Source organism: Colias philodice, chromosome 17 (assembly GCF_061535455.1).
Source record: "Colias philodice isolate Cphi_HAF_F1 chromosome 17, ilColPhil1 Martin Lab GWU primary, whole genome shotgun sequence".
NCBI classification, from domain to species: domain Eukaryota; kingdom Metazoa; phylum Arthropoda; class Insecta; order Lepidoptera; family Pieridae; genus Colias; species Colias philodice.
The window spans coordinates 1,881,177-1,907,814 of record NC_143102.1 but is presented as its reverse complement, the minus strand read 5'-3'; the positions used below and the strand labels follow the sequence as shown (position 1 = coordinate 1,907,814).

General features: G+C 33.4%; 2 protein-coding genes across 2 annotated transcripts in view; one reads left to right on the top strand and one right to left on the bottom strand.

Moving 5' to 3' along the window:
* Positions 1–26,638, bottom strand: part of LOC149480853 (leech-derived tryptase inhibitor C-like) — a 242,428-nt gene that overhangs the window by 157,400 nt on the left and 58,390 nt on the right. The gene's annotated exons all lie outside the window — the stretch shown is intronic.
* Positions 2,024–26,335, top strand: LOC149480856 (SH2 domain-containing protein 4B-like). The gene is made up of 10 exons (XM_089706028.1): positions 2,024–2,225; positions 19,195–19,309; positions 21,618–21,731; positions 22,104–22,277; positions 22,545–22,751; positions 23,033–23,207; positions 23,625–23,729; positions 24,320–24,421; positions 24,842–25,036; positions 25,784–26,335. The coding sequence occupies exons 2-10, from the start codon at positions 19,205–19,207 to the stop codon at positions 25,879–25,881; spliced, it is 1,275 nt and encodes a 424-aa protein (XP_089562154.1). The 5' UTR covers positions 2,024–2,225; positions 19,195–19,204; the 3' UTR covers positions 25,882–26,335.

The following is a 26,638-nucleotide window of genomic DNA, read 5'->3' as shown; positions in this document are numbered from 1 at the left end:
AAGATTCGAAATTGTAAGAATTGCCAATATGTATCACCTAAAATAGTTCGATGATAATTGATAATACTAGGAAGTAGGAACTATGCAATTGGGCTTCAATATTTAATAAAATGATATAAACTACTAACATTCTGTGTGATAACAGAAATACTGGGATGTATAATCATATCAACAAACACTAAATATATTGTATTTAGTTACATTCCTGATGTCTGCGGTTTTAATAAGGTTATCGTGCTTGCGTCATTTGCACTCAGGTTATTAAGGTCGATTAGAAACATGGACACGTTAAACAAATTGATCGAACAGTTTGTAATTGTGGAATATTGCTAAGTATATGCCAAGGATATATCTAAAATATGAACTTTTCATGTAGGTAGGTATATATCGAACAAAACACAAATAAGCACAAACATCCATTTTTTGCTAGGATTTTTGGTGTCACAAATTTTGCTTAAAATCTTCGTTGTTAACTAATTTGTTTTAAATATTATTATTTAATTTAGTTAATATATTTAAAAATTAAGTAAATTATCGAGTTAGAATTTCTAAAATTTGCAATTTTTATTTCTGATTAGTTACGTGAATCTTTATCAGTCTATTCGATTAGAAAGTTTTTAAATGAGTCATTTTTTCTATATCTTGTGGAAAAGCAGATAATGTTTATCTACAAGATAATAAATTGTCTTTATGAAAATTAAACTTATCTCTTATTCCTCATTCCTTGTTTTATTTAATAATCTATTGGAAAAAAGTCGACTTCTTCGTGAAATACCATTTATCTAACCTTCAGTAAACCTACAAATGACGTTCTCCATAAATAATAAATATAATTACCTAATAATTTGGAAAATCCAAAAGTGCACGCCTCATAATTTTTTTTTAATAAATATTTATTAATTATTATTTTTGTTTATTTAATAACAATTAAACCACATCGAATCAGACCCTGAAAAATGAAAGGGTTCTATTCCTGAGCATACTCAAGCGTAAGAGAAAAAAAAAGACTCGATTAGTAAAGTATTTCGGTCGCTATCGTGTTAACAAGAAAAAGGATCCGCACATACAGACACACGGACGTCCAAGACAGAACTTTTTTAAACTGTTTTTTAACTAGTTTAAATAACAAAAATGACATCAAAAATATCATGAACGTTAAAAATAGTGTTTTTTCTTAATATGTGTGTGTATGTATTATCTTACAAGTGCAATGTATGATACATAAAGACATTTTAAGTTTGAAAAATCAGATGTTTTGCGCGAAGTGACAGTAGTACCCACCTCAACGCTTCGCTTATGAGGCGTGCAATAATTAAAATAACTCGTATACTAATATTACGTTAATGTATGTCGATCGAAAAGTGCATACCTACCTGTGTTTTCGTACTAATCTCCATGCTGCACCTGTCAGTCATGTCTGCTGCAATCTTGCTGCAATCTTCTTAACTTGCTTCAAAACGTGATTTACTTGGCACTGAACAGCTAATCGTATGTGTAATGTATTATACTGTTACCATATATATTTACATAATATTGATTATAAAACTATGATATATTAATAATTATTTTGTTGAGATTGACGACAGTTGGCGACCTACACAAAAAAAATGTAAGCAAGCAAACGAAAAAAATGTGAATTCAATTCAATTCAAGTGGAAATTCCATATTCAAAAAAGAAACCAATCATTTTTGACGCATTGATTTTTTAAATCCCAGTTAAAAAAAAGATTGCCAGTGTAATAAAATGAAGGTATCTACTTTGAAATGAATTGCATGCGGAACCTAATGAATGCATTATTCAACGGTACACTTAACAGTTTTATCTTTTTAAGTAACTTTCAATTTAAATCATGTTTATCGTGATATACAGTGCATGACGCATCAATCAATTTATTTTTTAACTTTTTATTTATCGTTTTTAACAAAGATTGGAATAATGCGGATTCACATACGCGATACGTAGACGCAACGCGCGTTGAGCGATCGCCGATCTCTATAGGAATAAGGAATTCGTCAGTTGGTTTTTAGCGCGCAGCCACGTCGGGCGCGCCCGCACGACATCAATTTGAAATTCGAATTTTGTATTTGTTTTTTATTTCGAAAAATAGAAGCGAGATTTTGAATTGAGAAATTATTAACTTTTTAATTTTGTGCTAGTGTTGTGCTGTTTGTGAATCGGAACGCATTGGAGAGCTGTTTTCACTTTTCGCTCGCGGGAGTGAATTGTAAGTGCATTTGCAAAATATTTTTCGTAATTTCCTCTGCCGTTTTCTTTTTAATTATTCTAATTTCGAATTATGTTTTAGATTTAGCTGGTCGAAGTAAACTTTAATATAAATGTGAAAGTAGTTAGCCATCTAACGAATTTAGAATACCTATACTGTAAATGCAAATTAATGTTATGTATTGTTTACGCTCATTAATTTATAATTATGGTCGGTAATGACTTAATATTGGACTTAATCGTATATTAACGACCTAATTCGACCGAGTCCATAAACTTGAAACAACTTCCTCTTTCCTTTCCTTAAATTTGTATTAAATACTCTTTGTGGATTCAGTTTGTGTAAATTAAGTAAATTAAATATAAGTACCTAATGAAAATGTTACTAATCACTTATTAAACATGCCATCAATTAAAGTTAATTACAGCAACCAATTCAAAATATTTTAATATTACAAAAAGCAAAGCGGTCTTCCATTTTCAAATTGGTAGACCGTAGGTACGTTCCTACTAAACGAAATTTAAATGGAACCAATCGGAAGACACGAGCTTTCAAATAAAAAATGCATCAAATTGTTTCTACCAATCACAAATTCTGAGGTAACAAACCCTAAAAAAATACAGTCGAATTAGATTTCGATTGGATACGGATGCGGTTCTCCGTTTTTCAAGTCAGTTCAAAAAAAGTACCTACAAACCTACAAATAAAGCTGTACAAAATTATTCAAAATTAAAATATCTCTAAAAACGTTGTCAAAAATAATCTACATAACAAACAATAATTTTGTTTATTTGAGCGCGCTAATTTCAGGAAATACTGGAACGATTCGATAAATTATTTCAGTTTAAGATTTATACATCGGAAGACCAACAGGAACAGATAAAACAGCAGGGCACATTTACTACTAATATAAGGCTGAAGAGTATGTTTGACTGCGTTAATCGTAGGAACTTCTGGACCAATTTAAAAAAATTCTTTCACAGTTGGACCCTTCGTAATCCCTGGTGCTAATGGCCTAGTTACGGGCGAAGCCGGGTGCACCGCTTTGTAAATATTTATGTAGCTCAATTTCGAAGAAATGATAGGTACCTATCAATGAAAAGTTATCAGTTTTTAAGGTTTTTTGCTAGGTAAATGAGATGTTTAATAAGATTTCAGTACTTATGATAAAATTGGCAAACACTGGTTATCTTAAACTAAGTCTTTAAGATTAGATGTGTTTTTTTTCGTCAAATTGTTTTCACCTTCACTCACATTACAATGCAATCAATGTTCCTAAATTTTGGAGGGAAACCTTGATTGTAATTTGTAACTAACTGCTACCTACGTTTTGAAATTTGAACATTAGTTATCTATGTTTTAAAAATTTAACTTTTTATAAATCACAGATTATTTTAGCAAAAAAAAATCTAATAACTGCTCTGCATTACCTCCTTTGATGTTTACCTAATTTTTGAAATTTTTTTTAAACAATTGTGTAATGTCCTTGTTTCACTTCCTCTTATCTATGCCTAGAACTAATACAAGTTTTTATATGCCTAGTTGATAAGCGCATATGCCGATACTAAAACATAATTCTTGGACGTCTTAGATTTCGCAATACGGGTGGCAATGGCAACATTACCATGGTAATATTATGAAAACATACCGGCTGTAACTCAAACAGTTATACTTGTTCAAGTAAACTTCTAAGTATAAGAAGCGCTTAAAAACCGTCAAAATACGAAATAAATTATTTACCAGCGCTCGGAAAGCAGTTTCTATATAGAGAGGAGAATCAGGATAAAACTTAATTATGATGACTGAAAATCATATCAATTTTGCAAAATTTCTCACTAAGTATAAAATAATAACAATAATAAGTCTCTATATTTTACGTTACTAACGTTTTACGAGGTTAACCATGGATTTAGATATCTAAATCGAGTTTGTATGGCAAACGTTTTCACTATATAATTTTACCGCCAAAAATACCTTGTATTTGATGACGAAATCGGTAAATAAACGGTGTCCATAGCATAGTGATGTACGAGGTCACAATCATTAGCCCTCTCGAACTCCAGTCTACTTTCAATCTCACAATACATGCTTTGTTTTGAGTTCAAGGCCAGTTCCTTGTTCAATTCTTAACTTGAACTGGTCAAATCAATCAATACCGTATTCCAAAGGATTACGATTCAATATTGAAATGAAAGTTTCAGTTTGCTTTGTCCGCGCTAACGAGCAAGAAGCAAAGGCAATACTTGTTTTGTTGTCTGTATTAGTCACAGATAAATTATATACAGTGTGTCTATCGTGTGTTATTGTAACATAATATAACATTATAATAATTATGTTGAGATTATAACGACATAGGCTTTGGAATGTAAACACGCAATTTGTAGGAAAAAGGTTAATAATAATTATAAACTTAGATAATGATTATAACCTGAATTATCATAGTTTCATTAGTTATCTTGTTAGTTCAATCTCTTCAGACAAGTTTAGTATTTGTTCCAGCTCCATAGATTATATTAGTATACAACTTTCCGAATCGGTGGTACCTCAGTCCTCAATGTTAAAAATATGTTATGACGATTCAAAAGTGCTTTTATAAGAAGTCTGAAGAATAAATAAATGTTTGAGTTTGAGTTTGGCCGAGTTTTGTGAAATTTTTATGATAGGTCTGTGAATATTTCGTAAACTATTTCTTATATCCATAGAGTTACCATGTACTACGTACTAGAGAGGGCATCTCTAATAAACTATTTCTAACACGAGTTAGAGTCAATCGTCTCAAGCCATTTTTTTTTTGTTACATTGATTGGTTTTAATTGATAATTTTATTCATATTTTTTTAATAAGATAAACAACATTTATTTGTTACATTGATTGGTTTTAATTTATAAGTAATAAAAGGCAGAATATCTACAAAGTGTCTACTGACTAGCCGGCCGGTGCCGCCGCCGCGCTTGTTACACAGATTTTGTTCGTGATGTCCTCTCTATATTATAATACCTCAATGCTTATATCCCATTTGTTCTAAGGGATTCCTGCCAGAACATTTGCCGCATAAGTATATTATTTTGTTCTCATTCACTATCTAATAATAATTATCAACGTTATGTACAGGTTAATGTGTCGTAAATCTGTTTTTCTTATCAAATCGCAACACACCTTTCACGTGTGCTTAATTTGTTTACATTTTCTGATAAAAATACGGCAATATAACAAAATTTTGTAAATCAGGTAAACAAGATAGCACTATCTTATTTTCGGAAATCTATTTTAATGCAATATATAAAATATTATTACCTATATTATAAAGATATTTGGACTTAAGTATGTATCATCAAAATTCTGCAGAATTTAATTGATTGAGTACTACATTATAAGTTATTGAAAATCTTTGATAATACCTACTCATTTATTTAAATTTAAATAAATGAGTAGGTAATAAGAGTAATGATTCATAATAACGATAAACAGGTACAAAATTTCTTCTTTTAAAACTTTGTTTACATTTGTCCTACTTATAACAATAATAAACGTGTTGTCATTTATCCAACGTATAAACTGTATAGCTATTAGTATTTCCGATAGACCTAAAAACAGTAGCAATCGTTCTGCTCCGAATGGGAGGGACAATACTCCATGCGTCTGCATGCACATTGTTACTGGCGAGTTGTGGAGGGAAGGACCTAGTTTTTCTTTATTTTTCACGTTTTGTTTTTGAGGTAGCTTAGATATCAATCCTTTTATTAGTTTTTTTTGTATAACGTAATAATAGAGGATTTTTCTGTCTTCTTCATCTGATATTTTAGTGTTTTTGAGTGCGAGAATGTCTTGATTTATTGACATCTACCATCCTGCACTTACCCAGCTGGTCAATGGGGAGCCTCATAGAATGCTTGTGTTCCTGTTAAACAATGGAAACAAACATGAAATGATGATGATGACTGAGTCAGTCATAAATACATTATTTATGAAATGAAAATTGAAAAGTACCTATTCAAAACAATGCTAGAAAGTCAGGTCACCTAGTTATAGCCAGGTATGTAAATTCGTCAGTCGTCACAACAATAATACGTGTAGAATATTGAAATAAAGTTTATGTAATTTGAGAAGCGACACGTGCCTTCAATATTATATTATGTACCGTTACGTATTTTATCAGTAACGGTGGTACACGAAGTGATGTAATGTAGGAAAAGTGTAGGAAGCGTAGACTAACCACTGACTTATTTAACTGTTATAATATACTAGCTGCGCTTCGCGGCTTCACCCGCATGGCTCCGCTCCTGTTGGTCTTAGCATAATGATATATAGCTTATATCCTTCCTCGATAAATGGGCTATCTAACACCGAAAGACTTTTTCAAATCTGAAATTAGTACCTTCAAACAAACAACCAAACAAACAAACCCTTCAGCTTTATAATATTAGTAGGTATAGATTACCAGTCTGCGGACGCGGTTCTACCGAATACCCGCGGCCCCGTCAATAAAGCGGCACGGCGGAACACAGTGGAGTTTAGTCGGTAGGACCCTGCCTGCACTCAGCAGGGTGAGTCCGACATAACCCAGGGCTCTTCCCCCGAGTGCCCTAGGTATGCCTAAATGCATTCTCCACTATAAAAAAAAAAAAGGTATAGATTACCAACTAGGTTTCCATCCGCAGCTTCACCCGCTTTGTCTCAAACGTAACTAATAATACCTATGCTAAAATCTGCTTCGAAATCCTGGAAGTCAATAGTCTGAAAAACAGCATCAAAATACGTTGCGTAGGTATGTAGATTTAAAAATGAGCATGCATAGGAACAGTATGCAGTATTCTCATAGGAATTTCGTTTCAGAATTTAGGTTATTATGGTATTCTCATGAGGATTTGTCAAATAAAATTACTTATGCGTGCTGTGGAATGCAGTGACGAGATTGAGAACAGAGAATGTCGAAATACGGCCACAGATAAGGCCACAGACGATCCTAGTTAGAAAAAGTGTTTCTCTTTTTGTCAATATTATGTATCATATGTTTTATCTATTTCATGTAACGAATCAGGGCGTAAAATTTAGCGCGTCCTTAAAATTTTGTTTTTAAATGAATAAAACTTATTAAAATTAAAAAAAAATATATTTTTTATAAGAAACTAGAAAGATTGTAGTTTTAAGTTTAAAGTAGGTACACTGTATTGCAATAATCAATAAATTGCATTTAAATAATTGAAACTTAAAAGACGTAGTCTTGGGCCTTGGCGAAGCTAATGATAGCATTAGAGATCTTAAGTTCTTAACAGAAGCGTAGCGTAGCGTGCCTTGGCGGGGCCCCGTATAAAAATTTGTTTGGGGGCCCTAAGGAAGGGTAAAGATTTCTCACAAAAGCGCACGTTGGGGGTAGCTACGCCCCTGGTTCTTAACCAAAGCTACATGTTCAAAAAAAGGCTTTAAAAAAATTAAGAATGAGGCTGGTCGGACGAAAATCTGCAATATGACCCACGAATTAAAACAATGGCCGTATTTTTAAAGCATAAACTGATGTAACATAAGACATTGGCATTCAACAGACTTCCTTACATTACGTGTTACTTACGTAAAGGAACACGCAATGTTTCGATTTAGGACGTCAAAAAATTTAGGAGACGCGAGACGGTTAGAAAAATACTTTTTGGTAAGGTATTGGTATTTGACCCGGTAAATCAACCGGCGATATGAACAAAAGACAGCGTGTTCGATTGTTCCAAATGTTATAGCAGTAGCGGGAAGTTGCATTTAAAACGACTCCCTATTTTTTTTATCGACGTTTAACAGATTAAAAATAAGTTTTAATTATCTGTGATTATCGCATTTACACGTATAAATGATAGGAATGTTAATGTAAGAAAAATAAGTGAAAATTATCGAATTTAACTTTTGAATTACAATATCTGTTGCCACGCAACCAGTTCTGCAACTTGCGCGGGCGCAGTGTCAATCTAATGCAATCGCAACTTTAAACAATGCAGCTGACTGTCTGACACGCCTCAATACTATTTTGTATCTGCTTTCCTCAAAAATAATATATTCGACGGCGATTAAAATAATATGCGGGTAGGTATCAGTCTCTACTCTCTAGTAGTCGAGCTTAGTCGAGTATGTGCTGTGTTTACATTATGGTATTCAAAGAAGTCAGATCATTGGTAGTCAAAGTGATAATAGAACGTTTTCTTTTAACATCCTTGTTGGAAAGAAAATATTAATTAATAGGTGAAGCTATTGAAATTCGAAATGACGAGATAGAAATATTTTCAACTGATTACAAAACTTTAAATTCATATTTATTGAACTGTGTAGATATTATTTAATATTGGTGTCGAAATACAGTTATGTATGCATGTAGGTTTATAGGGGTATGGGCCATAGGGGCCTCATTTCCTTATCACGCAATTTATTTTTTTTTCGTATTCGTATTTTGTATTGATGCTCGTGAAGGGAAAGAACCGGTAACTTTATCGTTACGAGATAAACATTAGAACTGATATAATAAATGCGACATTGTTTAAACTATGCCTGTGTTGCCATTTAACATGTGTGAAAAAGCTAGCTGAAATGTTTTCTTATATCATGATTACCTTTTGGAGGATCTAAGCACATAATAATATACTACGTATACAAATCTAAGTCACCTGTCGGTCGTAAAAAGGTACGTAGCTAATGTAAGAGTATGTATACATATTATACTGCAACATTCCATGTACGGCAATTAACATAATATTATAGGCATGACTTAATATATTGTCCATTTTATTAAAAATGTATAACTTGTACAAGGTCCAAACTTGGTCCAAAATACCTGTATGACTTATTAATTATCAAGCAAAGTTTTGATTAGGAAGTCTTACAAACTGCAAATTTCTGTGGCCCCAACTTAAGAATCGTGTGACAAGTGACAGCTGACAGGTGGCTTTTTTTTTAAATTTCACAAACGATCCTCACAGGCTGTTCACACATGTCTACTCACGTGTATAATCTAATATCCGATACTTGCCCTTGAGGTATTTGCGTTGTCGTATGTAATATTATTACTCTACTTGTTCAGTTGTCGCATTCCTGTTTGCATTTGCGTCAATTTATGTTAGATTGCAATGTAAAAAAGATGCGTAGTTAGTGGAATATAGTTTATGGTTTTCCGTGTTTGACGCAATGTAAGTAGAACATAACTTTGTTATGTGAACTAAATCGACGACATCGAGCCTTTTCAATTAAATTATTAAACCGACACTAAAGTACCTTTGCGCGCAAATACATTACTTCTTTTAAAAACACAATTTTCTGGGTTATTTTTCAAATACACGGAAATTACATTTTTAAAAGTGTAACGCAGTATGTTTTCAATAGATAAAAAATTAGGGTGCCAATTCCGTAACAATTTATTGTTTGTTTACAACTAAATACTGATAAGAATTCGCGGTAAAAAACAAAACAATGGGTATTGTTACAATGAAACAGATAATTAGATAATTGCTTATCAATGATAATAATATACGTTGTATTTACTTTAATCGATACATAATACAAGTAGCCGATTATTTTCAGACTCTCGACTTTCTGTATTATGCTATAGTTTACATTGTTTGTGTTTACAACATCTGTGATCTGTGGTTTACAATGTTTTTTTTTTTCAAACGACAAGATTAAAAAGAAAGTTTTGTTGGAATATTTTTTTTATTTGTTTTTTTTTATCGTCTTATTAGACTAAAATTCTTTCCTATTATGTCTTGTGTTAATTTACAATTAAAACGAAGTTATTTTCAATAATGTATGATATAATATTGAGTATAGGTTCATTAAAATTCCAGTATTTAAGGGCACTAGGGTCAATGTCTATAAATTATGTGTCTAGTCACTTGTGGAGGTCTCAAGATTGATGTATCCCTTGCAATTATCTCGTCTCGAAGTAACGCATCAATCTTTGCTAAAATTATAAGATATTTATGTATATTATATGACCCTGCTGGTTGATGTAGGGGTTAGTGACCCTATGTGGGATCGATATGGAAAATATTTCTTGTTTATTTATTTATATGTATGAGTGCAACTGCATTAACCTAAATTTTTATATAAGCGCATGTCGGCGTAGATAAGTTAAATTCCTTACACATGAAAAGGGATGTAACAAAACTATTACAATCCTGTTGAAAAACAGAATGCCAATAAAATTTCTTATTTTCCTAACTGGTTCTAACTAGCACAATACTACAATGAACCTTTCCTCTATTTATAAACAATATACATATTTAAACCATGATTAGGCGAGGCTGTAACAAACACAAAACGTTAAAAAAACTATTATACTGTATACAAAAACGTTACAAAACTGCAGCATTTCCTTACCAATCCCAATTCCCAGGTAATAGGAATGTTCTTTACATTGTAAAGAACATACTCGAATCACGTAATGGCTTCCGATTCCAATCGGAAGATGGCAGGAAGGTCGCCATGTTACATATGCATTTCTTAGAATTAACATGCATTAACCGCATTTTTCACATACAACCAGGAAATCATTGAAATGATTACTTAGAGGTAATTAATATTGATTTTATGTCTCATTACTTGATGGAAATTATTGTCGCCTTTACTGTACCTTAAATGGTGTTAGCTGTCAATAATTGTGTTACTTTGACTGTACGTTCATGTACAGTTTTTTATTTGCTTACATTTCAATTTAATTATCAAAATTGATTCAGTAGTTAAAGAGATTTTTAAAAAAATTGAGGATATTTAAGAAACTGTCATGTTGGTTGTACTTGTCTTTATAATAACATTTTTAGCCAATAAATTAAATAGGTAATTAGTAGATAATAAATTTTGTTCTTTATTTGATGATTGGTTCAACTTTTTGTAAACAGTTGTATAAATAGTTAAAAGCTAACTATTGCGGACAATTCTATTATAAATTAGAATGTTCGCAGAATTCTGTAACAGACGTTTTTTGGTAGACGTGTTGTAATTTGGTACGCACAGCACACATATAAGTCTAGGGTTGCCTACGAAAAGTATTATACAGTATTAATTTCCTAATTTTGGATGTCCAGGCTTTTGAACTAATTTTCTTTTAATAATCCTAACATATGCATGTAGGTTCGGGGCCAAATGAAAAACACTTTGAACTTCTTGAGATTTATTTTCAGACCACAATCTTAATTTTTTAGAAATTTCTTTAACAGAGAAACAGCCGTCTTCACCTACGATCCCAATGAAAGAGAAAGATCATTCCTCATTCGCTCTCTACTTCACATTCACACATTGATTCATAGTCTATCGTTCTTCCATTCTAATCATCGTTCATAAACTAACCTTTTACCTTACACACGTTTAGAAACATCAATTAATCATACATCTCATCGTATCATCCTACATAATATAGTTATTGTCATTAAATATTTGAAGTAATTTGCTTTTTTTGAAAAAAATTAGAAAAAAAAATTGCAACTAAATATATTTTTTGTCAGCCACACTCATCTTATATAAAGCCAAAGAATATTTTGGTAGCAGTGCTGAATCTTCAAACTAGGTAATAGATTCAAGGCAAACCTACAGCTGACACCGTTGCTAGAATATTTTTTATTATACTTAATCAGGTAAATAATAAGTATAACTTTCGGATAAGCTAGCAGCCCTACCTAGTACCTACACATGGCGACCATACTACGCGGCCCCAATTTTGGCACATTAAAATTCAATTCTAGATTAAATTTTAGATCGCGCAGTTAACTAGAGCACATGTTTGCAAAAAATAAGGTTGTTTCGTAACGTTGGAATTTTTTGATAATTTTGCAGGTTTGAAAAATTAACAATAAACCTTATGTTCAGCTATATTATTTACTGTATTTAAAGTGTTTACTTTCGAATAATTTTGATGTTTTATACATATAATGTACCTTTAAAAGTACATAATATACATATATTACCTAGTAGGTATAATTAATAAAGGATTATGGATTAATCTAAAATATGTATTTGTAATCGGTATAATTTTATCTGTGTTTCACTACTGAGATTAGCATAGATGATTATTAACATCCTTAAATCATTTCTGAATACAAATTTAGTTTCTCTTTATATGATAACATTTAATTAAGATAATAATTAGAACGCGACGGTGTGTAATTTTTAGCTCTAGTAGTGAGATTGCCACTGCGACGGAGCATTGACCGCGAACATTTGCTATTTCGTAATAATAACTTGCATTTTTTGTTATTTGCTAATTCTCTTGTATTGTTGGAATAATCGCGTAACAAGCGGCAAAGTGAAATTAATTTTATAAGCTGGGTTCTCACTGATGCTTGTATGTTTTAGTCTTATGACACGCTTATAGCTTCACCTCTTATAGGTAATGTTTGAAAGTTGAAACCGACTCCTGAGTCCTGACCCACTTAAAACGGACAGATTTAATTCAAACTTTGCACACTTATCAAGGATCGGTGAAAATACAATAATTTCATCTTATTAAAGCATGTTTTTCAGTTCTTTATTTTTGTTTAAATATCTTCATTTTACGCGTTTATGTAGATTACAGCTTAACATTAAGGGTGCTATAACAGATTTTTAACAAAAACCGCTATTTTACGGTACAATTTTAACTCAAAGCACTTACACGTGAGAGCAAAGTAATATCTTAATTTAAAGATAATATATTCAGTTCTACGATCATCTTATAAAAATTGTACGACGTCATACAAAATTGTTACGCAAGCTTTGTTGCACCCGCCTTTCTTAGAAATAACGTAAGTACTCATAAATTTTCTTTTAAAATGTGTTTGTGATGTGAAAGTTAACGTATAGAATAAAATAATCGCATAATGTAATGAAATAAAATTGCCTGCACTGTATGATTCGCGAAAGCAGCTTTTTAAATAGACAAGTTGCGTAATTTTCATGACATGGGCCTTTTATTTGTCAGCTTTGTGCAATCCACTTTCCATTTTTTTTACAATTTTGCCGCCATTCCGCCTGACATCTGTCACCGTGACAGGTGAATAAAGACGCGCTTTGTTTAAAATTCTTAACTTTTCCAGCGTACTAGATTTCACAAGGATGTTTTTTGTTTATTTGTTCGGCCAAGACACAAAATACGAGGTCGGGGTGTACAAAATAATGCATGTGGAAAAATGAATGTTTTGTATGCGCGTAAGCGAAGCGGATTATTTAGATTTTAGCAGATAATTGTTTGGTTTTTGTTCCATTTTTTGCGTTCAAGATAATGCTTGCAAATTACTAACTGTACCGTTTCTGGGTTAACAACGGAGAAACACATTACACAGCTACACGACACCTATTTAACACCGTAACAGTAACGGATAAAATGTTTTTCTTTTCTAAAAATGCATCAACTGAAGGCCCAGATTTCTTCCGCAAATTGTATGAATTTGGAGTAGGTCGACTGTTGTTTACAAAAAAAAATAAAGGTAAAAATTTTAAATTACTTAACCTATTTTCATTATCACAGATTATAATATTTTAATTTAATATAATAAGTATTATCTTCGCGGCCATCATGATAACAAGGTTTATAAACGATAGAAAAAAAATCAGAAAAAGAGTATTTATTTCAAAGAATGTCAAGATCAATAATTTCTACTACTACGTGTAACTTATTTTAGATTATTATAATATCCATAATGTGTTTATTTCTCGTTATAATATCACGATTCAAATTTCAAAGCTCTAACTCTAAGTACTGTATGTATTTGCAAGTCATATCGCCCGCCAAGTCCTTTGTGCTATGTCCTTGACGAGCCGCCGCGCCCAGTCGTTCACTTGTAGGCGAGGCTTTCTTTGCTTAGGAAATGGGATTCCAATAACAAAAATTGTTACGTACGCGGTACGAATCACAAATTAGGCTTAAGCCTTAAAGTAAATCTGTTTAAAATAAATCTCAATGTGGCTGTAATGTAACATTTAAATTAAACAAATTAAAAATTTTCATAAAATTGTAACAATTTAATTAAATAATAACAAATTACTGTTAAAATTTTAAATTATTTAAATATTGATCTATAATAATCATAGGCTTCACAAATATATAGGATAACTGAGGATACTGGATAACACTATTTGAAATGGTTACAGGCACATAACAAAAAAAAACAAATGTCAAAAGGCGCGGCAAGTTTTGTCTTTGCTACACCGAGGAAACAACATTATACAGCCAAGAGAACCAGTTTCTAAACGACTGCAGTCTGCATGTTCGTCACCTTCACTTTTAGTCTTTACTATAGAAGATTACGTATTTTGGGGCGTACAAATTATACAAATCCGACCGTTATGGAATGAGTCATAATAATTTAACCTGTAATACTGGTTAGCGTTTATATTTGAACTGAAATTTATATAATATTTCACTGCAATGTTGATGTTTGTAATGATATAAATAAAAATGAAACCTGCTTTTCACGTCTTCAGGTTATTATGTCATTCAAAGTTAGCTTTGTTGGTGTTTTATAGGAAGATCGATTATTACCAGCCTAGTTTCTGGCTACTTTTTCAAACGCATGCTGGAAATTATTTTACACAAACGTTACGTTGTCTTTATTCTTTTACTAGAACGTTCTGAAATAATTAACAAACACCAAACAATGAACTAAAACATTTAGTTATACGTATAGTATTATATTATTATCTGTGGCTTTACGCTTATGAAAAGTCACTAACATGGTTCAAAGGGATACAAAAGCAGTCTAAGTGCAATACTTCGACGTGACTCTCGCAACAATAGATATTATAATGATGGATAATGGTGTCTGTGTGTTGGTCACGAGTTGTATAGAAATGTTACAAATGAGTATATTGTTCGGGACAAAAGGATTGTACATATTAGTTTTGCCTTGGACTACTTTTTGTAAGTAACATATGCATATAAATTAGGTGCGACGCTTGGCTTAGAGGGATATGAAACAAGTGAATAAGAAAATGTTACATATCATATTATTTAGTAAACCCGTGCAAAAAGTTCTAAGCAAAAGACCTTAGCACATCTTAATTCTTAGCAATACTCGTATAGGCACATAGTAGAAATTTGTTTTCTAATTTAAATAAAAACTCATATTGTATTTAATTTAAAATATAATTAAAATTTAATAAGTTTATTGGACTTATATCATCGACGCATCAATTTCAAATTAACAATTCAAATATTTCTGTAATTCATTATAATGAGATAAGGTAATCTCAATCTTTCTTCTCTATCTAGGTATATTATACAATTTTAAGCTGTTAAATAAAACTTAACTACTGAACCGTTAAAATTTAGTACGCAGTGCTTTTTCAGATAGGCTATTTCATATAACTTGCACTATGTTTTTACTTTTTACTAACTATTGGAAGAAAAAAAGATGAGTGCATACAATGGCCCGTATATTGTTATCTTCAAACATTATCACAGCACCATACTTTCACCCGTACTGCTAAGTAGTTATTCGTGTTTTCATTATCTTGAAAAGCTCTATGTGTGTACATTATAGAGACCTTTTGTATTTGGATAACACACAAGTAACAAGATATCCACCTAAGAAAAGGTTCATACAGTAGACACTATCATCGTTACGTCTTTGTGCATATTATATAATATATTTAAATAATTCAGAAAAAATGTATAATACGTAAGTACATATATTGTTTTTCGTCAACCCAAAAAAAAAACAAACTGAATCCACACCAATAGCCCAAAAGATTTACGGTTCTTGGCCATAATGCAAAATTTGTATATTTCCCGCCAACTCGCAGTGACGGTTCCATTTTCATCATTGTCTTTGAATTTCCACAGTGAACTTAAGAAACATTTCCCGCCTCTGCAAACCACAATGACAGTTCGATTTTTACTCTGTGGTCACGAATTCCAGGGCGCTTGCTCAATGGCTCTCTGTGTTCCTGTCATAAAACTACACAATGCACACGTCACGTACTTATTACTTATGTCCCATTGTTTATTCTTTACATTTCTATGAAACGATCGACGTGCGTGATTCATTCCCTGTTAAAGAACGGGACTGTTGACATAGAATTTTTTTTAGTCATATGGAACATTTGACTCATGCTTCCCTTTAATAGTATGTATATATAGGCCTGATTTATCTTAAAAAACCGTTAAATAACTGTTATTTGTACGAAAGAATAAGAACAGTAGACATAATTTGTACATACGAAATATGACTGGCCGTCTAAGCTGGACGTATTATAATGTAATTTGTAATTATTTAAATTTTAAATGAAACTGAGATTAAATAATAGACCGGGAGATACTGACACAAAATTTCGAGTCATTTGTAACAGGATGGCGGTTCTACAGGGTTCTTAGTACGCAATGACAAAAAGAAAAATGATGGTGTGAACGCTGGTACCGGCGGCTTAGTCGCGTGGGCGTTAGTCGAACTCGTCGGAAAATAGCGAAAGTCAAACGATTTGTAACAGTATGGCACTTATTTTTCCTGTAAGTTTGAGGATCAACGAATATAAATACAAAATTTCAAAGATCTAGGTGTTGGAAATCTTCACTTATATAAATTAATACTAAATTAATTTTTCAAGTATGACAGCACTTTTTCCCCCTACTAGAAGTATGGCAAATATAATAATGGTCACATTTTATCAAATACTCTCCAAAAATCCAAATGCAATACTGGTACAAAACGTTTGGCGAAATAAATTTTTTTTGCAGATTTTCGGCGGTATGGCGACCATTTGGAATCGTCCGAAAAGTATGGCATGGCGATTTTCGTAAATGGCTGCACGACGATGGTTACCTGTGCAAAAGTTAGCCTGGTACAAATGGTTGAATAATTGTTTTATTTAAATCAACATATTCGCGTCGGTATGGCGGGCTGTAAGTCACACCGGAAAAGTATGGCATGACACTACCGCCTACTTCTTTTTTATGGGCTATCGGTAAATACTAAAATTTTTGTGTTACAAATCGTTTGACTTTCGCTATTTTTCCGACGAGTTCGGCTAACGCCCACGCGACTAAACCACCGATACCAGCGATCACACCATCATTTTTCTTTTTATCATTGCGTACTAAGACCCCTGTAGAACCGCCATCCTGTTACAAATGACTCGAAATTTTGTGTCAGTATCTCCCGGTCTATAAAGTACCTCATCAAAGATTAAAATGTCGCTCCAAATATCAAATACCTCTTTAAATACAAAATAAGTATAAATTCGTGAATATTATACCTTTTCGATTAGAAAGGTTGCTTATTAAGTTAATTGGGTTAAATTTTTGCATATAAATAGTTTCAAAGCTGAACAAACAGTTTTTATTGTGTGGAATGTTAAACAATAATCCATCGCTGCGAATGTTGTTATAACCACAGTTATAACACGTTTAAATGGCAAAAATAAACATTGGAAATTTACATATTTCATAGAATAGTATAGGAAAAGGTAGTTCATAGAATAGGAAGACTGGAAGTGTTCTTTCATATTTATAAAAGGTAAGTCGGAGGAACGTGTAAAAACAGCGGCCGTACCTCTTTTGTCCACACTAGAAAATTCATATTACGATCGCATATTATTCTGCGATTATGATTGCGATCATAATATGTATGTGAATTTGCCATTCAGTTCAATTCACGGTGTAAACTGTCTGCTAATAAGAGGTCAAAATCGGCCCCCGATTGTTTTGAAAGAGGAAACATATGCGAATGCCTAAGATTATCTATTACTAGGCCTAGCTGAGCCGGTAAACGTTGTTCTGCCTTACTCTCAGATTTTAGGGGTGCACACAAAATTTCATAAGAATCGATGAAGCTGTTTCGAAGGAGTACAAACAAGCGACGATTTGATTCATCGACTTTATCTAAAAATAATTCCAAAAACAATATTTTCAAGAGGATTTCCTAAACTTTATCTTTGCAATGTCAAGGCACTTTATCTGATATCTTTGACAGTCAGATCAATGGAGATGGTATTATCGTAAGAAAAAACTGTTTATTCATTGTTAATCATATGATTTATGACTTTTTAAGGTTATTTTTCTCCGCTTTTATGACTTTTGTGAAATTTTTCCTCGTCAAATTTAATCCATAATGCCACTGTCATGATTGTGCTGGAAATATCATAAATCTGTTTATTTGCAATTTTTTTAATATTTAATTGATGTTATAGAAATTTCTTGTATTGTAAAATATATTGGGGGCATTTATACTCATCTAAGTGCTTATAACTAAACTTTAGCTTCTCCGAAACGGCTTGAAGGCCTTGACTGACTTTATATTTCTGTAATATTTTTATTTATTATATACATAGTACATACCAGTTGATACCTCTGTTAATAATTAACAGAGGTATTAACTGGTATGTATATATGGTATGTATATACTCTGTGCTCAATTATTGAGCACAGAGCAGAAAGAAGAGATTTAGAAAGAAAAAAAAAAATACTCATCTTTTTGTACGATGCTAATAACTTTGTTTAAAAACAAAACTGACCATAAATATCATTGGTATGTAAACAGAATAGGCGGGAGAAAATTCGTCAACAGTAAGTTTGTTTACAAAAAGATTTCACTTAGTTTCGCACAAATACATGTTGGCTTGAGACTTGTCGTTTTCTAATATTTATAAGGTTATTCGTTACGCTCGGAGACGAAAGGATAAAGGCTTTTTTATGGAATGCAATAGTTTGGTTTTGCTAAGCGTTGCGCAATAAAGATGGAAACCACAATTTGTACAAATATGGATGCAATTGTTTTGAATATTGTAATAATAACTTTATTTGATACATAGGCGTCAAAAACTGGCATTTTTTAATGGATATAAATCGAAGACTTCAGATTTTTTTCCCCATTTTCATCACATACATTAAATTCGGTGATTTTGTCCGTTTTTTTTTACTATATTTCTTTAATTCCACTTTATTAGGTTTAAAAAAATAGCTTTACTGAAGAGGGTTTCCTCTACATAATATAAAAACCGTGTAGCTTTTCAATAAAATTCCAATAAATTGTTCCAGAGCCAGCAAGATGCTGCAGCAGATCCTGCGAGACATGTGGGTGGACCCGGAGATCCTCGCCGAGCTGGACGAAACCCAAAAGCAGACGCTCTTCTGCAAGATGAGAGAAGAACAGGTCAGTGCGTTTTAGTTATTTTCTTCTTATAATTTTGTTGTAATAAATAATAGTAAATAAAGAACAGTTTTATTATATACTTAGTCCATAAAGAATAAAAAAAAAATATATACTTAGTCCGTTTAAAAAAGAAAGTCGTGTTATAGCCACACCATACTAAACTATTGTTATATAATATGTATAAATATTAACTATTTTTTTATGACAATAATATAATATATTAAATTTAAATTAATAATGAATGATAGGATTTAAACAGATTTCTGCGTCGGTATACGATAATCCTACGATAATAATTTATTATTAATTAACAACTGTTAAATTTTTTAAAACTAAGTACATAAAGTCAACTCGGGTGGATGTGTGGTGGACAATTTTGCCATAGTAAATATTTAAATTTTGATATCTAAAAAAATGTTATCATACACACTCGAGATTTTGATTATCCGTGTAGTACATAAGTAGTTACTATACGAGTGAATCATTATTACATAAGTACTCCAATAATTTGACTATCACTTAACTACAATTTTTTTTCAAGAACAAAATTATGAAACACCGAATAAACATCTACCACATAATTGCAATCTATTGAACTTTAAGCTTACGAAACTAGTAAGTAGTAGTCGATATCCTTACCGATTTTACGGTTATTCGACACGTATCATTGTTCGCTAAAAATAACCGGTAAATCCGCATAGGTACTCAAGGTCTGGGCTTAGACAATTTCAAATTACCCTTCACTTCTATAATGCCAGTAAGTTACTACTATTTATATCTAATAAGATTTTAAATAAATAATATAGAGGAAGTTACATAATCGAAGGTTATTGGTAAATCATGCGAACTTCAATTTAAATTAGTTTACTAACAAAACAGTCTAATTATTTATAAATTAAAATGGGTTAATACTAAGTTATTTTATGAAATCCGTAAAAATGTTCAGGATCCAAAGAAAAATGGGAAGTAAGTCACATTTGCCAACAAATTTTCGTTTAACCACCGAAAATTAAGTATGACCTCAGGATATGAAGTCTTTATGAAAATTTTCAAAAATATCTTATTGAAGTTATTAGCTTCGTTATAAATCTGCAAGCGTGAAATTGCGAAGCTCAGAAACTAGTTTAAAGACCTTATAAAACCTAACACTAGATTTATATTTCACCAAGGTCTAAAACATGTCATAATACATTGATAAAAAATATTATACCTATGTAAATATTAATGCTGCATAAAAAATAAATGTTATAAATTGTAATTTGGAAAACTATTTATAGACGATATTTTTATTTAATTAATTAATTAGTAATATTTAAAGACAGTAAATGTCAAAAATTAATTTTGAAAAAATAATAGTGCTGCTCATTTTTAATTAAACAGTTAATAAAAAAAAACAGTTAAATAAAGTGTTCTGTGACACTATGATGACAAAAAAACTAGCAATTAAGTGCTTTGAAATTATAGAAATTGCAACTTCACCGTTATTTTTTAAATTTTAAAATAGTTAATTCCTGTCTGCTACCTGTCAAACAGACAAATAGTCCATGGCTCATTACACACGGTGTTGCCAATTTCGCAATTAACCGGCTCGACTAACAATATATTATAATCTGTCATATTTTGACATAATCACGCATGGCAACTTTTGAAAAATGTGATTCGACTGGTTTCGATTTGATGTTTGAAATCTTTATTGCAATTATGTTTAGCAATGTGGCTGGTGTGGCATTTTTATTATATGTAGTAGTTTTTACGTATATTCAAGCATAATAAATTAATGTTGAGAATGTTGCATGCTTTACTTTTTATCAACTATTTAATAGAGCATTCGCAGTTGCAATTTAATATGTTGTAACTCCAAAGTATAATAGCATTTTATCAAATTACGAAATAAAAAAAAAATATAATATGGTCCTCAGACAAGATTTGAACTGTAAAGCCCCGTATTCATGGAACATCTTTGAAAATTAGTTGAATGAACTTGTGGAGATTGGAGAAGTTGCTGTCAATATGTTATTGGTAACCACAGAACAGTAAAGTAGTATGTTTTTACTGTTCTGTGTTGGTAACACTGCGAACATAATATTGTAGTATGATAAATAGTATTCACCATGAGTCCATGAATACGAGGCAGTAACTATAAACTGGTAAATCCGCTACTATTCCATCAAACACCAACACCTCACGCCATCTATCGAGAGTTTTTGGAAATGTAGTTTATTTGTACGTGCTAGAATTTTATTGTCCAAAATCCTTTATAAGTCATATAATAAAATTAAAACTATATTTAATGCTTATAATATTTCAGGTGCGTCGTTGGCAAGTCTGGGACGAGAAAGTGAGCAAAGAGGAGATCGAACGACCAAAATTCAACGGGAAGAAACAAGTGCAGTTTCTGAAAGGGGAAGACGGGGAGCCTTGGGTAAGTTACGTCTTATTTATAATCGGGTATACAGTAATATTGATTGTTTTTTGAATCAGGAATGCAGTTTTATATCGCATCTTTTAATGTTTCGTATTTTATGTAAATAATAAAAAAAAAATATATATATTTCTAAAATTGTAGAAGGTAGTTAATTTCATTATCTGTACAAATTCTATTGTAGCTAAGATTGTATATTTTGTTACAAGCCCGTGGCAGATATTTGAGGTACTTTAGGAATATGGGGGCAAAAGTATGAACGTTAAATAAATAGTAGGAAATTGTTTCATGTCTATATGAATCTAGCAGTCCGCTCTTAGCATGAATGAAAAATGATAAATATAAGCTAATATTTCTGCATTCATGTTACAGGTTTGGGTAATGGGTGAACATCCAGACGACCAGTCAATCGAGAGCATCCTGGCAGAGGAGGCGAGGCAGCGTGCACTTGCGCAAGCCAGAGAGGAAGCGCACCAGTTGCGCAAGTCCGTTGAGAAAGAGCTCACACATCTCATTGATTATAAACCGATGGACAGCTTGGAACAAGTAGGTTTTTTCTAGAATCAATTGATAAAGGTATCAACGAATGGTAATAAACTTATTCATCTGCGATTAAGTTAAATTTCTCGCGTATAATTATTATTATTCACTTACTCACGTAACACGTTTTCATATTTTAGACAAAAATAAACCTATGACCTAGTCGAGGGTAATTAATACTTTTTATGTAAAATTCCATTAAATTCTGTAAAAATTGGCCTTAAGATGAGCTTTCAGAAGGTAGATTCTATTGTTTACGTGTATTTGTTACAGAAATTTGATTTATCTCCGAAAACGGTGGACAGTTTAGAAGACACTCTGGATCTGTATTGTACCGTGGACGAGCTGCGGCAGAGGATGGACGAGTTGGACACAGAGGGCAAGAAGGACTTGGACAAGAACTACTGTGACGACATCAAACTGGACCTTAAGAAGAACACGCTGCATTTCAACTTTATTGAGGGGAAGAAAGATATACAGGTAAAAATCACATATAGTAGAAATTAACTAAAAAATGTGTGTGAATTTAAAATATTTCAAGTAATAAGAACTTACGAAGGGTGTTCTGGTAGAGCAATAATGTTTTGAACTTTATTTTTTTCGCGTCATGTCTTCATTGCCACAACGCGTTGTGGTCGAATTACATTTCGGCTCATTATTAACACTAATTTTGCAGGTCTTAACCGTAACGCATCGCGCAATTTTTTGCCCAATGTGTTATTTCGATATTTGACCGTAACAAACAATTTTATATGGTTAAGGATTCGAACGTATGCCGCGGGGACGGGGTGAGCTTGCGCGTAGCGGCGTGGGAGCGGCGCGTGGCGGCCGCGCGGGCGGGGGACATTTTACGCGGGCTGAGAGCGAGACGGGCTCGTACACTGCGGGATGCACAGCTGCAGGCGAGAGATGATGATGCGGTGTGGCGGGAACAGGGTTCGTGTAATAATTTTAGGGGGCATCTTCTAGGAAAGCAGAGTCTTAGCTTAGCGGGTAGCTGCAAGCACAACAGGACACATGTATAATGCGAACGGGTACCATATTGTAGCTTAAATGGCAACAGCTGGCGAAGTGCACGATCTTGCTTGCCAGCAGGTGAATTCGAGCCCTTCAACTGTTCGTTAAAGATAGGTATACGACACATTTAATAGAACGGAGAAGAGGTAATGTATGTATGGCTGAGCTAGAGGATACTATGACAGTAGAGCAAATAACCTATTCGATTAAGAAACTGTATACTTACATAAAAGTTAGTTACTTAGGTAATTAATTTTTATGTAAAACAGATAGTTTATAATATAAAAGAAGAGAGTGATCAAGAAACAAAAGCTTATAACTGATATCCATTTGCAGAGCGTAAAGCGAAAGAAGCAGAAGCAGCGATGCGTGAGATAGCGCGCGCGGCGCGAGAGGCGCACCGCCGCAGTGCTGAACCTGAGGCGGTCTGTCCTACACAGGGTTAGTTGTTTATATATTATTATCCATCTCCATAATACTCGGGTACCACCAGAAGGACGGTACCCGGTCTTTTGGAAGGCTTACGTGGGGACACGGATCCAACACGAAGAGGCCTTTTTGAGAGTTTTAATGTTATGAGACACCAGCCGCAGCCTGCCCATGACTGCACTATATAGAGATACAGCCCTGGGCAGTCCGCGGTCGATTTAGGACTATTACAGAAAATGGAAAGAAATAACTGGACTATGGAAAGGGGTGCTATGTGGACAGGTTATTATTGACCGTTTAAAAATTATCCTTCGAAATTAAATTAAACTTTATTTTGCGAATATACTCTATTTTTGTAACAATTAAGGTTATTCTTAAATTATTTAAAACTGCCCGGGGTGCTCTCGATTTTATTAATAGCTGGGCTTTAATTCTATCCGTGTATTGAATGCTTCTTTTGTTTATAATTGACAGTATAACTGTGGCTGAAACTTTGCTAAGTTGGTATTTTTAAATAAATAGTTTGGTCCTTTGAGCTGGATTTATGTCATTCTAATTTTGGTCCTTCAAGCCGGATTTACTTAAGTTACAAAATGTTGCAGCAAGCAAGCCACTAACAAGAGAAGCGGTGGTGGAATGGTTCAGGACACACGAGCTGCCGCGCGGTGTGTTTGATGAGAACAAACCAGTTGACTGGTTTCATGGTACGTAGAATGAATTTAGAAACACGAACGAGCATAACAGAACGTTGACATTTTGAATAGATGATTTATTAATTTATTTTGTTTTGAAAAATTTTACCAATTTTCAGCTGGTAAAATAAATTTTTGTCTAAAGTGTTGGAACTATTAGCCAAACATCATAAGCTTATGTCAATTCCATCGATAGTGGCTTCTATTCTATTAGCATTTCTGCCATTTGTCTAGGCCCAGGATGCCCTACTCTCTAACCAACAACATATTTTTCGCAATCTACTACACAGTCACACACGCACAACACATTCACATGCATTTAATCGTCTACAACATATCCCTTACAGGCATAACAAGCCTAAGAGGCCGAAGCAGCGCTCCACGTGGCCCGCGCTCTTTCTCCCCAACTAAAAGATAATATCACACTTGCAGGAATAACAAGCCGATCGGAAGCGGAAGCAGCTTTGCGCGTGGCGGGCGCGGGCAGCTTCCTCGTGCGCGTGTCGGAGCGCGCGCTCGGGTACGCCATCTCGTACCGCGCGCACGACCGCTGCAAGCACTACCTCGTGGACGCGGCGCGCGGGTACCGCCTGCTGGGCGCGGGGCAGCCCGTGCACAGCAGCTTGGGTGAGTGTCGTACCGCTGCAAGCACTACCTCGTGGACGCGGCGCGCGGGTACCGCCTGCTGGGCGCGGGGCAGCCCGTGCACAGCAGCTTGGGTGAGTGTCGTACCGCTGCAAGCACTACCTCGTGGACGCGGCGCGCGGGTACCGCCTGCTGGGCGCGGGGCAGCCCGTGCACAGCAGCTTGGGTGAGTGTCGTACCGCTGCAAGCACTACCTCGTGGACGCGGCGCGCGGGTACCGCCTGCTGGGCGCGGGGCAGCCCGTGCACAGCAGCTTGGGTGAGTGTCGTACCGCTGCAAGCACTACCTCGTGGACGCGGCGCGCGGGTACCGCCTGCTGGGCGCGGGGCAGCCCGTGCACAGCAGCTTGGGTGAGTGTCGTACCGCTGCAAGCACTACCTCGTACCGCCATTTCAGACAAAGCTTCCAGTGAAAATTCGTTTGAATTTATGTTTTAACATACGTTTCATATTTGATAAAGTAATTAGACCAGAATTAGAAGTATTTAATTTCTTTAACTCTATGTTATTCACTATTTTCTTAATAAAAATAAATTTCTTACATCTTCTAGTCTAATTTACGCTACATAACCAACTGAACAGCATACATACATTTTAAAAACTATAAACATTTGTATTAAAAATTATGAATTATTTTATACCAGACAAAACTTTATAATGTTAAAAGATTATTTTTACAAAAATAATCTATACTAAAACTAATTTCAAAAAAATAATATCTCTTTTCCAGTCGATCTCATCAATTACCACAGGGAAGTCCCGATCACAGAAAGCGGTGGCGAGCTGCTGGTGACGTCATGTCCTCCCGCGCAAACGCCTGTCATCTAACCGCCGCCATCTTGTTTACGTTCACTAATTCGAATTTTACGTTTAAGCCCCATATAACTATTAGCAATAGGGACCATTTTACTCAGTCATTATATGTATAGTTTTACGTTTTCTATTATAAGATTATTTGACAAGAGATCGTCTTGGAAAATGTGTACTTCTGTGCTTAAGGTGCTAGTTAAATATTGGCCGATTTAGATCTCTAGTTCATAAATGCATTTTTAGTTGTAATTATCGTTTAAGAACTATCTAGACTCGCTTTTGAGTTTTGTGATAATTTTAAAGGTTCATAACGATTGGATACTTCAGTATTATTTTGAATATCTCCCGAAATTGGGACAGATTGAGCCAAAGTAAAATTGTTTCAGAAAAACTCTTGTTATGCCATTTATTGTAGTTTTTCTTGTCTTATTATTATTTGTATACTGCCAATTAGAATAATTTCAAATATGAATTGTTGTTTTCTTTTATCTCCCAAATACCTTAGAAAAAGAAACATAGTATATCTGACCCAGCAAAGGTTCTACCATGACACTTATCACAGAGGGATATGAATAATCTATTTTATAATTACTGAATCTTCAGACCTACTAAGAAAATTTCACAAAACATAGCATGATAAAATTTTATACAAAATATAGAAAAAGAAATATATTAAAATATATTTGTCCAGTTTTCGAAGGATTTTTGTTCAATTGCTAGAGCAAACAAAAGGATCTGAACAGGGTTAAATGAAATAAAACCACAGTAAAATTAC